This window comes from Syngnathoides biaculeatus, chromosome 10 (assembly GCF_019802595.1).
Source record: "Syngnathoides biaculeatus isolate LvHL_M chromosome 10, ASM1980259v1, whole genome shotgun sequence".
Lineage (NCBI taxonomy): Eukaryota > Metazoa > Chordata > Actinopteri > Syngnathiformes > Syngnathidae > Syngnathoides > Syngnathoides biaculeatus.
The window spans coordinates 17,103,561-17,122,293 of record NC_084649.1 but is presented as its reverse complement, the minus strand read 5'-3'; the positions used below and the strand labels follow the sequence as shown (position 1 = coordinate 17,122,293).

The 18,733-nt window shown below is 40.7% G+C and overlaps 1 protein-coding gene across 3 annotated transcripts in view; it reads right to left on the bottom strand.

The window, feature by feature from the left end:
* Positions 1-18,071, bottom strand: part of vgll4b (vestigial-like family member 4b) — a 37,750-nt gene extending 19,679 nt beyond the window's left edge. The window contains exons 1-2 of one of the 3 annotated variants that reach the window (XM_061833701.1): positions 17,825-18,071; positions 16,479-16,552 (exon numbers count right to left, since the gene is read on the bottom strand). In XM_061833701.1, the coding sequence (XP_061689685.1) occupies positions 16,479-16,542 (64 nt within the window). In that variant the 5' untranslated portion in view covers positions 16,543-16,552; positions 17,825-18,071. Of the gene's footprint in view, positions 1-1,301; positions 1,717-16,478; positions 16,559-17,824 lie in introns of those variants that run through there. The other 2 variants (XM_061833702.1, XM_061833700.1) reach the window with 2 other exon arrangements.
* Positions 18,072-18,733: the final 662 nt, after the last annotated feature.

Sequence of the window (18,733 nt, the reverse complement as noted above, 5' to 3'; positions counted from 1 at the left end):
TCCTTTTGCAAAGCTTTAATACACTTCAATTGTTTGTGCAACAATGCCTACATTCTTTAACAGGTTAACAGCTAAGCCAAACAGCTTCTCAAAGCTACTTTTCCACTTATGCACACATGATTAGTGTTATACAACTGTCATTAAACAGTGACATACACCACCCCTACATTTTTTTCCCTACAACATATTTTGACTATACTGGTTCTCAATCCAATATCAAGGTAGTGCAAATTTAGGTAATTTCACATTATTTATTGACGACTAGGCGGCACGGTGGTGTATCTGGTTAGGGCATTAGCCTCACAGTTCTGAGGACTGTGTGGAATTTGCATATTTTACCCGTGCCTGCATGGGTTTTCTCCGGGCACTCGGGTTTCCTCCCACATCCCAAAAACACCAATTAATTGGAGACTCTAATTTGCCCTTAAGTGTGACTGTGAGTGTGGATGGTTGTTCATCTCTATGTGCCCTGCGATTGGCAGGCAACCAGTTCAGGGTGTACTCCGCCTCCTGCCCGTAGATAGCTGGGGTAGGCTCCGGCACTCCCGCAACCTGTATGAGGATAAGCGGCTTGGAAAATGGATGGATATTCACTATTAGTAATACTGTAGTTAATATCCATCCATGTTTGTTTATCGATAGAGCTCAGCGACATTGTGACAAGACCAACAACTGCTTTCTAGATGGGTGCATCATGAACCTGTGTATCCACTTTTTTTGTGACATGGGATTTTTTTTCCACCCCTAATGTAATAATGTCTTGGCACAATAATGGTTGGTAAATGAAAAGGACGTAGAAAGTAGTCATCCTTTATAACTACAACGATAAAACAGGGTGGGGAAATAATCCTGCAATTGAACCCAAGGCCAAGACTTTTTGCAACTCCAGTATATTCAAATTAGCGGCTTGATGACATAATGGAATAATGTCTGAAAATAACGAAGACAAATGGCAGCGGTGAACATAGTTAAACGTAACAAAAAGGAGAAGGGCGTGCGAACAGTTTTTCTTAATTAGCCAAAATGACACGAAAGGCTAACGTTAGCTGGGGACGCGACGGCGGCGGAGGGCAGTATGCTCGATCAGACCTACGCTTATTTCACAACGTAAGGATAGTTCGATGGGAACGCCGAAACAAAAATAATACACATTTACACGATGCCATCCACTACAGCGAACGTTTGTAATTATGAAAACGTCGATAAAAGAAATGTAGAGGCCACGTGAAACCAGTAAAAACAAGCAGAACATCGACAAAATCCCACGGCCGCCCTCTTCAAAAAAAGCCTTCCAAGTTTACCTTCATAGCAGAGGATGCCGATGTTGTTATTCATCTTGTCCAGGTACTGGAAGTTCAACAGATCCATTTTCGTCAGTAGCATTTATCGCGGTTTTTGTTCTCTCCCTTTTATCGACAACAACAAAAATAAGTCAACTCGCGGCTGCTTCTCTCTTTTTTTTTTTTCAAGCGACAGACAGCTAAGTTAAAAGGCCCAGCCTCCGAACTTTACTCTCCGTAGTCGTAGAAGAAGAAAAAAAACAACAACAACAAACGCGAAAAATCACCACGGTAGAAGCAAAAGTGATTAACTATTGAGTTTGGAGTTAGACTTATCAAACGTGTGTATGAATAACAGTTAAGTAGCGCCAGTTCTGCTCACAGCCAGCTGTAAGTAGACTGCACTGACACGCAGGCTAAGTCGAGTCTGACTCCAATGCGGCCAGCAGCAACTCCCGCACACACACAAGTGGATGGAGCCTCTGGCTGTGACGTCATACCCAATGCGGAAGTGTCCGAGGAGGCTTGAGTTCCCTGAGTGGACAACAGGTGGCGAGAATGCCGGATACTAAACGACTTCTGTTTAGGTTAGGAAGATATATATTTTTTTTTCATCAAAATTCACACTGTTGAGATATAACCCCGAAACTAAAAAGTTACTGTTAGGCTGACTTGCTGACCACTAGACCAACGTTCTTCCCCCCCCCCCAAAAAAAAAATGCTAACCGTCCTGCCCAACATTTAAAAAAAGTAATGCTAACAGTGGATACATTACAGAACCTTTCCGTATAAGTAAGAGGAAAACCTTTTGTCATTTAAAAAAAAAAACAGTTCATCAAGCCTAGTTTGTTTTCTCAAAAAGAAAATGGGAATCTATGTGAAGCAGAGCTACAAACTACGGCACAACTACATCCTGCGTTCTGGCATTGAAATGGGATTTCAAACATTACATTTAAAAAGTATTTTAATCATAACTTGGTCGTAGTTAATCATGTAAACTTTGTCAATTATCAAACTGTAGCAGAGTAAATACATTTTTACATTAATACATTATTTTGAGGGTTTTACTCCATCTAGACAATGGTTATGTGATGTGGATGGTCTATGGGGTTCCTGGGTTGCCATTCAGAGACACGACATGCTTGCTCAATCCCCGGAGGGGCCTCAAATCTCAGAGATGTTTTATGCACCACATCAGCCTCTCCAAACATGTCTCCAGGGAGAGACGGGAGGGAGTCTGTGGGGGTTCTCCAACCACAGTGGGCCACTTGTAAATTTAGGAAGAGAAGTGAAAGACGTACAGGTACAAAGGACATAAATCAAGTCTTATAATAATGGGGTGTGGGTACACATACGGCGAATGAAACAATAAAAAGTCTGTGCTTATTTATTGTCCCCACTTAAATGGGAAGAGGGTTTGTTTTGATTCAGAATGGGAGTTAGGTCAGAAGACCCAGAACTTAAAAGATACTGGATGAACCATAACATTAATGATGCATCCATCCATTTTCTTAGCCGCTTATCCTCACAAGGGTCGCGGTGGAGTCTATCCCAGCTTTCAACGGGCAGGAGACATGGTACAGCCTGAACTGGTTGCTAGCCAATTGCAGGGCACATCTAGACAAACAGCCGCACTCACAATGACACCGAGGGGCAATTTAGAGTGTCCAATTAATGTCGCATGTTTTTGGGATGTGGGAGAAAACCGGAGTACCTGGAGGAAACCCATGCAGGCACGGGGAGAACATGCAAACTCCACACAGGTGGTCTCGGATTGAACCCAGGACCCCGGAATTGTACCAGTGCTTTCCCGCTGACCCACTGTGCCCCCACATAAATTATTATTTACCCTTCAAGAAGTTATGAACATAAAATAGTGACGATTGGATGTTAAATATGCAACATGATACTATCTAGTAGGAAGCTGAATGGATGTAAGCGAAGGAAAACAGACAAAATTTAAAAGTGTATCTCTGCTGCACTCTAGGGTCCATAACGAAACATGCTTGTAGTAGAGGGAATGGAGGAAGTAAAGAATGATTTCAACAAAATAATTAGAAAGCAGTTTTTTAGTGAGAAAACTAATATAAAATTACACCCATACATAAATGGAATGTGTGTGATTTTATATTAAATATAGACCAGGATGTGCGTGAGCATTTCCAAAGACATGGTGCCCATGTTGCAAAAGCAGAGATTCATCAACATGTTGGAAACATTTGACTCACCTACCTAACCTGTACAAGTCTACATTATGAAAGACTGTGTGAATGTTGGAGAGTTGAAGTGTTTCTCTTCAATAAAATACATATGAACAAGCAGAGTAAGGCAGTTTGACAATGTTAATATATTAAGAATCGCGTGCACACACATATTAGCAAAATACACATTTTCAAAGAGGAGACACTTATTTTTATATAATCATAAAAGGGGGAAAAAATCTGTCTTAATTCTGTTGAACCCCAGTGGAAGTTAATGCTGGGGAAAAGTTTCAAACCTCATCAGGAGGAATAAAGCAAATTTCAGAAGGGATTTTTTTTAAAGGTAAGCTTCTTGTTGTCAAATCGATTAATACAGCAATAGGATTTTATTTTCACGAAGGCCATTATCGCACAACCCTAGTGGAAAACCTACCAACCGGGTCACTCATCATCTTTCTATGACCAGTTTTATGTCCTTCTCCCCCTTATGTACTTCAAACTGACAACAAACACAAACTACACTTAGAACCTACCCTATAAACACTGTATTAAACACTTCCTCTTTGTTCTTGTACACAAACACACAGACCAATGTCCCATAAGCCTCTCAGTGGTCCGTCCCCCTGCCGTTGCCTTCCGAGAGCTCAACATTAGCTTTAGCTTCTTGGAGCCCTTTTATTGTGTGCACTTTCACACGCAAGACCCCAGTTTGAACAGAAGGCTTCATTCAGTGCCTTACAGCTGCAAACTACCGCATTCTGTGACACTGGTTGGCTTCCAAGTTATTATTTTGAAACAATTCCTCGTAAAGGAAAGCTTGTCAGTGAATTGAAGCAATTCAGGCAATGGCTCAAGGTTTTGAAAATTCTTAATTTTCATAAAAGAAAAGTTAACCACTGTGTACTGTACAGCAAAGCTATTTGCTTTGAAAAGCCTATTAGAAACTTGATGGACAGAGAAAATGGGAACGGTGCGAAACTGTAACGTACATGCTTTGAATAGGTATGGAATTAAAATATTGAGGTAGTGTATAATACTGCAAATATCTGTGAGTAACTGAGAGCCCACCACCGAAAAAAAAAAGGTTTAAGCACTGCCTAAAGAAGTCACAAGAAGATGAAAAAGGACCACTGTCCAAAGTAAGATACTTAACTCATCGCCACTACCCTAACGTGGTGAAATTGCAAAAAAAAAAAATAAAAACAGCAAAATCTAAAAATTGGAAAAAAAATGTTGTGGTTCCGATTTCTTACATGTCAGAATGAGGGTCGGTAGGTAGGGTTTTTTTTTTCCTAAAATATTTTTACCCTAGCGGCATGGGGGGGTCATCTGGTAAAGCGTTGGCCTCACAGTTTTGAGGACCGGGTTCAATCCTGCCCTTGCCTTTGTGGAGTTTGCATGTTCTCGCCTTGCGTGCGTGGGTTTTCTCTGGGCACTCTGGTTTCCTCACACATCCCAAAAACATGCAACATTAATTGGACACTCTAAATTGCCCCTAGGTGTGATTGTGAGTGCGGCTGTTTGTCTCAATGTGTCCTGTGATTGGCTGGCAACCAGTTCAGGTGTGTTATGATAGTTGGGATAGGCTCCAGCACTCCCCGCGACCCTCGTGAGGATAAGCGGCAAAGAAAATAGATGGATTTTTACTCTGTCTCCAGCACATGGTGCCCCCATTTTCTTGTCAGTTCTTGTTAATTCACTCTCTCTCGTGCATAACAAGATCAAAATTCATAATGGCGTCTCACATTGCGAAACACGGTACTATTATCAGAGATGATAAATAAACTTGATTGTGTTACGAACGAGGCGGAAGGTAGGAGTCAGACGCAGGAAGTTGAGACATAAGCGTGGATTTTAGGAAGGTTTATTCCCGGGGAGAGGTCATACACAGGAAGGCAGCCCAACAGGGTGACAGTACAAAAATCACAAGGTAAAAGGCTTGGTGCAAAAAACATGAAACACTGTTAAAAATCGGACATGGCAAGACACGAAAACGTAACTTGACTTGATATGGCTCAGTAACGTTAGGTAACGCTCGTGAAGACATATGCCTATACACACAACGATTTGGCAACAACTGGCATGCAAAACAAGGCTTAAATACACAACATAATCAGGGCGCAAAAAGGTGCAGCAGCGTGCCCGCCGCGGCTGCCATCAAACACCCCACTTCACTGTGCTTCCGCAGCAGCATGCTGAGTGGCCATGCGCGCACGGGGTTGTGGAGAACTACGCCCCTGACTTATTATTTGGTATAAAAATATTACGATTGGCGGTAATTTTTAGCGTCGGTCGGGAAATCGGAACAACACCTTACGGCAGGGGTGTCAAGCTCATTTTTGTCAAGGGCCACATTGTAGTTACGATTTCCCTCACAGGGTCGTTATGGTGAAACCATAGAAATCCTGAATTGCCTCATCATTTGTACACGTGAAATTTATGAACTACTTTTGGAATCAGAGTGTAATGGGTTTTTCAACTATTGTTCAGGTTTGGTAACAAAAATATCTCAACATTATCATTTATGATATGTGGCAATTTGAAATGTTGGGACATATTTTCAAAAGAATCGCAGATTTTGACACCGATGATTTGCCTTCACAGGCCACATAAAATTATGTGTAGGGTCGGATCTGGCCACCGGGCCTTGAGTTTGACAACTGTGCCTTATGGAGTTCATGTTTCAGTGATTTCCAAATGACAGACGTGATGACACAAAACCTCCCAAGTTTTTGAATGATTTTTCAGCGATATTTCCCCAGATTGCGCCACTTCTGCAGTGGGCATGCACTCTCATTATGCCATTAGCCAATTTTACTTTTTGCCTCATTCTCTCTCAGGAAAAAAGTGATGATGGGAAGACAAGTTGTGACTCACATCCCAGTCTTCCACTCTCCCCAAGGAATGGGTGTGTCTGGATGTAAGCCCAGCAAAGACTCACCGGTGAGTCTTTCTCATGCTTTATTAACGTGCTGCGGCAGGTTGATTCAAACACTAACAGCAAAGCTTCACTAGTTTTGTTTTTTATTATTTAAAACATTTTGGGAAATGGCAATGGGGCGACACAATTGTTAGTACATATGAGGACAGGTGCTATAGAAAATGGATGGACTGATAAACAAATAGAGGTAAAATGTAAATTAAATTTTACAAGATCAAAGTTCAATTATTATGAGTATAGATATATAGACAAATTATTTTTGTGGGGGTCAAGTGTTATGAGAATGTCTTCTATGGTGATGTCCGTAGAGACACCATTTGTTTACATGGTGACGTCATGACTCAAACATGTTGCGGTGCATGTTGTGCTGTTAATGTCTGACTTTGCTATCAGGGTGATGGCTTTCAAGGAACCTCAAGGCTGTAAAATGTTCTATTAAATAAATGGCCTTGGAATGATGTGGTGAGTTTAATGCATACTTAAAAATTAGCCTTTGGTTTTTCAAAATAAACTAAGAAGAAAGCAGTTGGATACCAAAGCAAGGGGACACAGCTGCAACGGCACACCACACTGTGAACAGGATCAATAAAGGTTAGGGGAGAGGAAATATCAGGTTGCTAAAGCAAAACATTTACAACGGACACGATGTTGTAATTTCCCACCTTTTCATCGGAAAATGTTCAATGATGAAACCATAAAAAAGAAAAATCAACAAACAGCAACAATCATCTTTCCTTGACCGAAAAGGGGTTTGTAATTGTGTACAGTCGCCACAAAACTGCAGAAAAGTATTCAAAACGGAGATCATAATGCACCAATGCCATGCATATACAATCTTGAATCCATGTTACACAAACAAGTGGATTAAGTATGTAGTTGAAATTTTCATCACAAATATACCATCTCCACGTGACGATTATCCAAAAGTAGTAGCAAGCATACTAACCTGAATAACCCGCTATCACAAACTGACAAGACATCACACACAGGCTGCAAGCACCTTACATAAACTAAACTCATATTTTGCCATATATACACAATACATGATAGGACGATTGCCCAATTATGATGGCAAAGTAGACTATATGGGCTACAAGTAGTATCCGGGGAGAAGCAGAAACATACTTTCAGTTTCAGTTTTGACCGTGCATGAGATGTCAATAAAACAGGACCTCTCAAGCACAATTGCAAAAAAAAAAATCCTATAAATGTGAATTCCTTTGGCCGACAAACTCAAAAAAAAAGCAAACCACTTGTAGGTAAGTAGGTTCCAGATATTTAAAAACCCGAAAAATCAAAAAATACACACGTTTTCAAACGTGCGGGGTTTACTGATTTATTTTTTCTCCTGCGAAGAAGCAGTCATTTATTTTTAGGGGTGGTGCTAATTTGTTTAAGTGGATGACATCTAGTGTTTGAGACAATTTTAAAGCAACAAAATTAAGCAGAGAAAAACAACGAGTAATTATTTTACACCTGGCTTTGTTATTTACCAAATGCAAATAGTTCAAGATTTGCTCTGTGAGAAACAAGGCAGTGCTGTTTCATTTCATTCTGAGTGACTATGGAGAGGGCAATCAAAAAGATAGGAATGTCAAGTATGTGTGGTCAGCACAGTCCTGAGAGAAAAGCTCTTAGACTGGCGAGCTGGTATGAGACAGCCCGGCTTGGCATTTACATAGAAGGAATGAAAGCTTCGTCAGGACGCTGCCAAAATTCTCTCCGTGATATCCACAACCACTAAAAATTGTAAATTCAAGACATTTCTAGCTAATGCAAGGAGGAACATGTGCACTGTTTTGTAATCCATAATGCAGAAGTTAGGGCAGATGAAACACACAGGTCAATTGTATTGAACCTTGTGACAGTGACCCTCTGACACTCCACCTTTGTGGCACCTCAGCCACCCACTCAACCATGAAAGAGCAACAATGACACAAAGAAAGAAGTCTGTAAGTATGCCAGTGAATATAAGACAATAAGGGACTAAATGTGAGCGACAGAGTTCTTACTCTCAGTGCCCTCTGACCTGGGAAGATGACCCATCTGACTCAGACGCAAACGGCGGAAAACTGTGGCTTGAACAGTTTTTTTTCTGCTAACTTATATTACTGTAAACTAGAGGCTGAAGTTTTTCGGGATTCACACCAGGTCCTGTGAGATTCCAGCGGGATGGGAGTGAATTTCACCATCAATCATGAGATAGGGCACGAGCGGGAGCGAGAGCCAGCGGGAGCAAGAACTATGAAAACAAAGTCACCTGGAATAGACAGGAGTGGAAACCATGATGGCAGGAGTTCAGGGTAGTGGAAACTATGACGAGAGTTAGACCATGATGCTAGTTATATATTATTTGATTTTTAATAAAATCAATGCTGTGACATTCCCTCTCAGCATCAAGTTATAAACACTGGTAAACTAAGGGACTAATACGGCTTTTGTTATTAAACGTGCGTTGTGTTTCTCATTCCAGTAATTCAATATATTTATTACAGCAAACGAGGCAGTCGTTTTAAGACCAAAGGGGGTAAAAATGGCGCAGGATTGACTAGTATTTTTTTTTTTTATTTTATTTTTTAATGGAGGGAGATTCTGCAACATTCAGATTCAGAACTCAAGATTGGAATCAGTTTCCAGGTGTGGGATTTTTTTTCCCAAAAACTTGATTGGGCAGGACTCGTTTGAGACTCAGGATTTGGTGGGATATATATATATATTTTAAACATTTGTGATTGAGCGGGAGTTGGAGCGGGATTCATCCTTTACTACACACTACCATCAAGGTTCTCGTATCCAGAGATTCTCTTGAGCTTTTATTTCTGTAGTTGTTGCTACAATCGGTAGTGACACATCCCTAAACTAGGTCACTGCCTTTCACCAGTGGTTTAACTATTAATTGCTGAGTCATTTTTTCCCTCCTAAATAAAAGAGGTTATACTGTATTATTTATTCTTAAAAAACAGTTCCTACATCTTGATTAAAAAAAAAAAATCTTTGATAAACGTCTGTCAAATGCATGCAAATCAAACTTAACATCCACTTGAGACACTCATTTCCAGTATCGTCTTCATTCATTTAATTCTTGTTTCTCGCCATATATCCACTAACAAACCATGTACTGTCGGGTAACTTTCCAAATGAATTGCCTTAAAAATATAAGGAAATTAGTGACGTGACAACACGTGACTATGCTGCTGAATTGAACAAAAGAAAAGAAAATGGTCAAATATGTGATGCAAAGTTAATGTTTAGGTGCAATAATTGTGACTTTGTAAACGGCCAATCATCTAGTTATCAATCAATAAGGCTTTATTGTGCTGATACAGTGTTAACTTGATTGGAGAACCATTTTTCTCTTTCAGACAACAAACATGACACCAGAGGAGGTGATCTCTTAAAAAAAAACAGTGACATGATGACAGCTGCACATTTTTGAAAGATCAAAATTATGTCAGATAATTGCAACATTATAAAGCAACCACCAAGTTTGCTGCCTATCCGTGCCTCATAAGAAATCAAACAAAAATTAAAAACAGTGGATTTAACATATTAACATGAATGCTGGTGATTTCAAGTATTGTGAAACACCTTATTGGAACTAGATGCATAAAAATCCTCAATGTTTCAAAGGTTTGCATGAACAAGTGGGCAAAACAACTTTTTCTATCCCTTATCTGAGGAAAAATCGCGCAAAAATATCCTATAAGTATCCTCCACCTTGAGGTTGGTCGATTTGTCACAAGCTGCTTTAAGTAAAAAAGCCTGATGTTAGAAATATCTTCAACATGGTAGATGGGAAAGATGAGGAACAGATTTTAGGTGCTTATCTTCCATATACTCCCACTATTGTCTGCCGGTTTAGAACCTGACTGAGTCACGTTACGCTGGTTGAAACAACACGCCGCGGGGCAGCAAGAAGCACCAAAACACACCCAGCCCAACCCTAACTTACACACACACACACCTTCAGTTAAATCACCTCCCACCTTGTTGGTCGCTGATGAAGTTTAGACAAAGTGCCAACGTGCTGGATCTCAAATTTCACTTACCATCGCCCTCTGGCAAGTTGAGACTAGTTTCGACTGATTGACTGAAAGCCTTTTAAAATGTTACTGCGTACTTGGAAAAAGATATCTGCCAGGCATTGTCTTGTTTACTGGATGACTAACTAAGACGGGTAAAACTAACAGCCTGTTTCACGCAAATCTACCATCCCACAAGTGAGACCTCGCCAAATCTGCTAATGTTTGAACAACGCATGTAAATAAAGGCGGGAATGAGACACTGTGTGCTTTATTTCTCTCTCTCAATAAACAGACAAGGCTGGCGTGAATTGTGTGCAAGTCAACTGTTAAGAAAGGGTAATTGAAAGGGTAATTTCAAAAAAAAAAAAAATCTCATCTTTTTTAAAAGTTCTTGTTGTGAACAAAGCGAATAAAATAAACGGCAAAATCAAAAGTTATGTAAACTTGGGAGTGCTGTCAGACTTTTTTACACTTACAACACATATGCAGTACCAGTCAGTCAGAATGCGGCATCATGGCAAGATTGCCCTGGAAAAACTCATCTTTTCCATGTTTGGTGGGTCGTGTGTTATTCGGAACTGTTCAAGTGAGTTAAATAACTTCATTTAGACTAAAGTAGCACTTTGGCACCCAGTTACAGTACGAAATAAACCTTTTGGGGAATTCTTGGGTTGCAATCATGTGATAATCGCAGCCATTTCTACAGACAAGATAGGCGTTGCAGACGACATCACCATGGCAACGTCCACAGACCCATGCGTAAGCGGCGAGCGGCGGAGGTTTTCTGCCTACTTTAATTCACTCGATGATGTCGCATAAGCTGGATATGTACAGAAGATCAAACTCTGTGAAGATATCGATCGGTATACTCTCCACAATGACGTACTTTCAAAGGATCTGAAAAACTTCCCTGAAGTAGAATATTCAGACACTGGAAATACACATGCTTACCGCTTACAAAATGATCAGAACAGACTTTCAAATAACCATTTGTCTTCAGAACTGCACGTCGTATATTTCCAAGCCACTTTTGTTGCTGTTTTTTTTTTTTTTGATAACTCCATTGTATCTTCTCCTTCATGCAATCTAATCTTTGGAACACAGAAAAATCGCTTCCCAATCTCTCTGTTTCCGCGATTTCCACATCCGTAGACGCAACAAAAATCTGGCATGATGACGATGGACAGCTGACTGCTTGTCTGCAACAATTGCGGTCAAGAACCCAGATGAACAAACGTGACTTCACGTGCAACCCAGCCATATGCCAACTATTTATGGATTTGTGACTGAGTTCGGTCCCATCCAAGTGAATAGTAAAGATTTCCTGAAGACCAATTCACTGAAATCTGTAGTGTGTTGATTGCTAAATAACCAAAATAAATGTAGCTGGTGGAGTAATGCCGAGGTGAACTTGAGTTCAATCCATTTGGCGGAAGACTGAGCCCAAGGCAACTTAACACCTTGTAACATTTGTTTGCATTATTCATGGTTCAGTGTTGACTGACACTTATTTAAGTGTAATTTGGCTTTCTGTACATGCAGATTTTCACGTGTTCCGTCAGTGTAAACGCTGCATGTTACTTATATTGTACATCAGTATAGTGAGTCCAAAAATTCAGATTCGGGCATTAAATCAGAATTGGGCAGTTAGACGTACAGTGTAAATCTAGCCTAGAGCAACACTTTATGCATGTCACCTTGTTATATAACACAGCAGCTGCTGGGGGGGCTGTTGTAATAAAAATTGTGGCAACACTCCTGATTGCAAGATATAAATGTTGTAACGTGCGGCACCGGCCTTGACAGGTTTAGGCCTCTCCCTATGGCATACACCCAAAGCACAGTTACTTATGCTCGTCACAGGTGAGAGCAAATAGGTCGAAGCCCGTCAGTCTGGTTGGCGCTCTAAACAGGCCGGCGGCTTGCCTGGGTCACCAAGCTGGCTGGTTGACTCGCTATCCTATTTCCTCCTCCACTATTGTGCGCGCATTGTCACAAAACAAAAGCGGCCGCACAACTAAACGTGGGAAAACAATAACACAGCGGGGAGGCGTGGGCCAGCGGGGAGGAGCAAGGAGCTGGTTTTCAGTTGATGCGGGACAATGCATGATGGGATACCAGCTGCGGACACGCAAGACAAGCTGCGCCTGAACATTCCCAGGCTGCCAATACACAAGTGAGCATTTTTGTTAGCGACATTCCAAGTTGCTGGGACACAACAAGACCCAAATTGTTACAGTACACGCTTGAATTTTGTCATCAGGAATCATGGATTATTCACTGAAAATTTCACACGCAAAAAAAATCTTTGGAATTTATTTTTTTTTGTGGGGGAAAAAAATACAGTTGCGCTTTATGATATGAATTTTAATTGTATTGTGACTCAAAATACTTGTATTTCAACTCATCTTCATTGAAATAAAAGGGAATGCCATTAACCTGTTCCAACCTCCCCTTCTAAAAAAATTTGCTATGTGTTTTTAGTAAGAAAAATGGCATACTTTATTATTCTACTTTATAAAATCACGCAAGTATGCCACAATCAAAAATAATATAGAGAAATTGCCACATTTTCTGCTTTTAATTCAGTGGACTTTGTGCTGCTCCTGGTGTGCGCACCTTGGCTACCTGGGGGCCGAAGAATAGAGACATACAGAGATACTGTACATGAAGACAGCCACTGCTTCTCAAATAGCCGCAGCAATATCAATGATTAGTCATTCTTAAGAGAGTATAAAGAATTCAAATGAATCTCAATTTAACGGATCCGGAAACCAGGGACATAAAATATTATCCGGTTGGAACTCAAAATGCCCCTTTGTAACGGACAAAGTCCATTAGTTCCGGAATTACTGCTGTTGTTTACTGGCGCAATCGCCAGACTGCGACTGGGATCCGTAGTAGATCCGCTGTTCTCACTGATAATGGGATTACGTTCCCATCAAAGCCAATGAATGGACATTATCGTAGCGTCACCATAGACAATCATCTCAAAGGCGCTATTTCACATCTACTGGTTCATATCTATGGCTGTTGTTTACTCAACTTTGCACATTGTGTTGTCTCACAAACATTCTATACTGTTTTTGGTGCAGTATTATTTTTTTTTTTGTCAAGCCATTCTTTATGGGATCCAATCATAACAGGTGGGAAAAAGAAGTGTGCTAACCTCGCAGCTCATGAAAAGCAACCATACCATAGCACAACGACTTTCTTCCACTGGCACGCGACTATCACCCCAAGCCACCCCCAACCAGTCATCGGGGCACTTTCATGGCAGCAGCAATCTTTAATGGTACGTTTAGGACAACTTTAATATTTGTAAAACATTTTCAGGCTTTGTTTTTATGCAGTTACTATCAATTTGTACTGCACTGAATGTTTTTAGGCCATGAAAAAAAGTGCTTCAGATAACTGGACACACGAATTTAATGTCAACCCAGAAACCCTGTTAGTCAGTGCCATTTTGCACTTTTTCTTGGCATTCAGCTAAATGGACTCGTTAGCCGAGGATTTAAAATACACCCGTGGCAATAAGAAGGCTGAAATATAGTTGACTATATCTTCCAAACTGCTGTTTATTGTGAAGTGAGTTGTTTCCACTCCCTCCCAAGATAAAGCGCTTGTTTGACAAATTTCTGCTCACAAGTCAGAGCAGAAAAACAGCTGAACGACAGGTCGTATCATTAAAAACCCCGAAGTTGGGTCACTCGTATCTCAAGGCCACACTGTATTCCAAACCAAAGTTCAAAAATTATGATGTACAAATGTTTTGCATGCATTCCACCATAAAAATGCTATTAAAAAAATTATAGCATTTCAAACAATATTTTATACATGATATTGGCCTTTTTTAGACCTTGTCAATGTTTTGTACCTTAATACATCTTTGTGAAACTTTGTAGTTTTAACGCAAGTAATTGTTTTCAATCAATAATATTTGACATTGTTTAATTATTTTATGGGTGGCACAGTGGATCAGTTGGTAAGCGTTGGCCTCACAGTTCTGAGGTCCCAGGTTCGATCCTGGACCCGCCTCTGTGGCGTTTGGATGTTCTCCCCGTGCCTGCGTGGGTTTCCTCCGGGCACTTCGGTTTTCTCCCACGTCCCAAAAACACGCAACATTAATTGGACACTCTAAATTGCCCCTAGGTGTGATTGTGAGTGCGGCTGTTTGTCTCGATGTGCCCTCCGATTGGCTGGAAACCAGTTGGGGGTGCACCCCGCCTCCTGCCCGTTGACAGCTGGGATAGGCTCCAGCACGCCCCGCGGCCCCTGTGAGGATAAGCGGCAAAGAAAATGGATGGATGGATAATTATTTTACTCTATGTACATGTGGGCTATTGGAAGGATGATGGAATTTAATCTGTTGATCTTTTTTCTTTATATTTACCACTGATTTTCACACAAAACAAAGGAGTAGTAATGATTTCCTTTTTACTTTTAAAAATCAATGCTTAAATTAATAGAAAAAATGATTTAGTTGCTACATTAATTAATTACACTTTCATTTCCAGATATAAAAATCTGAACTGATATTAAAACCTTTAGCTCTAGCACAATACTCAGTTTTTACGCTCGGCTTTCCCCTCACCGCTTTGCACCCAGTCAGCTTGTCACAAGGTTCCTCTCTGCATTTAACTGGCCAAGTGTGTCAGGTGAGAGGAACTACACCTCAAACAATTAGCCTGTTTTTACGACAGGAATCACATGATTGTGGTCGTCAATCTGCTGCCTATTATTTACTATTATTGGTGCTTGTTTCATTCTTGATTATTTATATGATATATATTTACAATTATTTCTCTAGATATAGTACAAAACTGTTGGCTATTCTTGGTACTAAACTCACTTGCTCATATCGTATTTGTTTATTCATAAACTACTGTCGGTTTTGGTGCTGTAAAACGGTAATTTCCACACATCAGGAATAATAACGGCTGATTCAGTTCTAAAAGAGCACAACCGGCATTCTCAGAATTTGGATTCTGTTGATTTCTGTCAGCACAGGTCCAGCCAGCCAGCAGCAGAGGCCTGCTGAGAAGGATTTTGACCATTTCTTCCTAATCTCTGAAGGAATTTTACATTGAGCAACACCAAAAATCTCCCATGAATGGCGGGGAAAAGACAGACGGGGAAGACAGACGCTGGACATAACCTGAGTACAAGTTCAGGCAGGCAACTGGTTGAACGGGCAGCAGTGGTGGCAGTTGAGTTCGGTTGTCGCTCATTTTCCTGCTATGTAAAAATGTACTAAGACAACTATTGTGTTATGTTACAAAGGAGTGTGGAGGCTTACAGCTGAGCTGAACATCGCATCAAGGTTGATACACAACACAACCCTAATTCCATAAAGCAGTGTTTCGCAAACTGTGACTACAATGTACATTCTTTGGCAAGTAAAATAATGTTTAAAAAAAGATAATACGATATTCATCATCAAGCACGCAGGCACATTTTTTTTTTGGGGGGGGGGGGAAGAGCTTTCTGTTTGTTGTATTCATTATCCTTAGTTTATGTAATAGAGCAACTATTATTCCCGACCGGAGTGCCGAGGCCTAATAGAGTGCCAAGCAAGATCATCAGGTGTGGCGCTGAAAATCATCCAGTTTACTTGGCTCAGTAGTAAACTCTCCGTGGCCGTTCATTAAAGTGATGAACGGTGACCCAGAATCTGGTGCTGCGCCCATGTGTATCGATATTGTCCCAGACACGTTTCAGAAAACAGCGTGGGCCGACATTTGGGCTGACATTTGAAAATGTTAAACCCGTTCAATATTCATCCATCCATCCATACATTCTCAATACTGCTCATCCAGTTCAGGGTTGCAGGCCGCTGGAGCCTTTTCCAGTTAACTTTGAGCGAAAAGCGGAATACACCCTAAACTGGTCAGCAGTCAGTCCCTGGGCGTATCGGTACGTTTATGAGTGTGGTGTGCTTTGTTGGTCATCATGAGTACACTGCAGACTATAACAGCAACAAAAGTGCACTTTTAAGAAGTCAAGTTTAAAAAAAAAAAAAATAACTTACGCTCTTCTTCGTTTGCATGAACAAATGACGCTGCTCTTGACAGAACATCCAGTGGCGTCTCCATGGCGGAATGCCTGCGGGACAGAGCCTTACCTTTAAGTACGCAAACACGAAACATTCAAGTGTCTGATTCAGAGTCCTTCCTGGTTACTACACACAATTCCATTTGATTATGTGTGTGTATTACTATGTTTTTATTAGTTTTTGGGGAGAGGAACCTGCACCCTGTTCTAAAACAAAACTCTCAAAACGCTCTGGCCATTCTGTGTGGATTTGGCATGTTCGCCCCACGCCTGCGTGGGATTTCAGAAGGTACGCCAACTTCCACCAACATTCCAAAAACATGCACATTAGGTTCACTGAAGGCTCATAGGTGTGAATGTAAACGCAAATGCTCGTTTGTCTATATGTGCCCTGCGCTTGGCTGGCGACCAGTCCATGGTGTAACCAGCTTCTTGACCAGAGTCAGCTGGGATATGCTCCAACTCACACATGACCCTAATGAGACCAAGCGATACAGAATATTGATGAATATCTATGGATGATGAGTTTGCACTGCATCATCATCCTGCCAGTTGTTTCTCATATGTTGTCCCTCAGGGTCACCAAGCGATTATGACCTCCTCTGAGTCTTATAAACAAAAGCCAAAATAATAAACAATTTGTTAAATGTATTCAAGTCAGACTGTGTCAGTCCAAAATCAACATTATCTTTGTAATAACACAACTCTTGTATTGGATTTCTCAGCTCCAAAATGTTTATTGAAATTAATGAGGAATTTAATAGTGTTCAACACGTTTTGATTTCACTCTTTTAATTTTATTTTGGCTTAAATATAACTTGTTTGAGCATCTTCCTCTCCGATATGGAACTGTGTGCCCTGCAATGCTATGCAAGGTATTTGTGAATTAAAAAACCATTCTGACTGCATTCTTCAAATGCATTCCTCCTCATTATTTCTCACAGGGGGGAAAAAAAAGTTCAAGAACGAGTTTAATACTTTTGTTCCATGAGTAAGCTAAAATTAAAAGTGACAATACAAGTTGCGTACGCATTTCTACCCAACCCACTTTACCCAAGAAAACCGGCTTGAAATGATTCTCCTTTGACAAAACAAAACAAACAAACGTCTGCGTCACACACAATTTTAAAAACAGACGTTTTACATTTTTGGCCACGACCACACTACCATATAGCTTATATTTTTATTACACTCCCACGTTGTTGTGGGTTAATTGGTCACTGTTTCGTCCACGATCATCCCCTTGTCAAAATGTGATTAAAACGTTTTTAGTTTCAAATCGCCACGAAACAATATGACAAGTTTACGCTCAGCAGTGCATACCTTTTTTAAGCGCCACTTTGGTATCTTCCAGTAGTATAGCGTCCACGCACTGGGAAACAAATAGTAAAGGGAGGAAAAGTGGATATTCCAGTGAGATACGAAGCTTAAATCCGCGGCTAAACGGCTCAGTGGCAGGGAGGACAATAGTAGTAGCTTGAGCTGTCGCGACCAACTTGGTAGTAAACGAGGAATAGGAGGAGCAGGAGAAGGAAGGAGAAGGCTGGAATGCCTGGAATGATGGAATTCAGTTGCTAGCAGGTGGTGAAAGTGCCGCACGCTGATTGGTGGAGCCGCGAGAGAATGATATCAGCATATATTATGATAATGAGATGGACGTCACGTCCTTTGAGGCGCCACCGCTCCTACTTTCCGTTTTATGGCGCGTTCACTCAGTTGGAAAATATGATCAAAATAAATGTTTTTTTAAACGAGATTATTAAACAAGATTTGAATTGTGGTTAGCAAATATTTTTTCAGAATACTGACTTTGCCAGATGGCTGGTTGAGGTTGTCAGCAACGTTTTTCATTTTTGGACACATTTGATGTTGATAAAAGTTGGACATTCACAACTTCCCCAAAATGGTAATGCAGCATCTCCTGTGAAGCCTTTTACCCAAACATTTACAGTCAAACTCCAGCCTATCTGCTGAAGTGTTGCACGTCACGTTAAATACTCAGATTTGGAACCAACAGAAACGGCTTTTGCTTACAGGTTTGACAGTAAAGTGCAATATTTGTGGTAAAAAGTGACAACTAACGTTATAATGGTTACAAACAAAGAGATATAGTATTTTTTAAAAGTAATTAACCATCCATCCATATTCTCTACCACTTATCCTGACTAATGTCACAGGTGACCAGGCTATCCCAGCCACATTGAGCGAGGCGGCGGCTATACCCTGGACTAA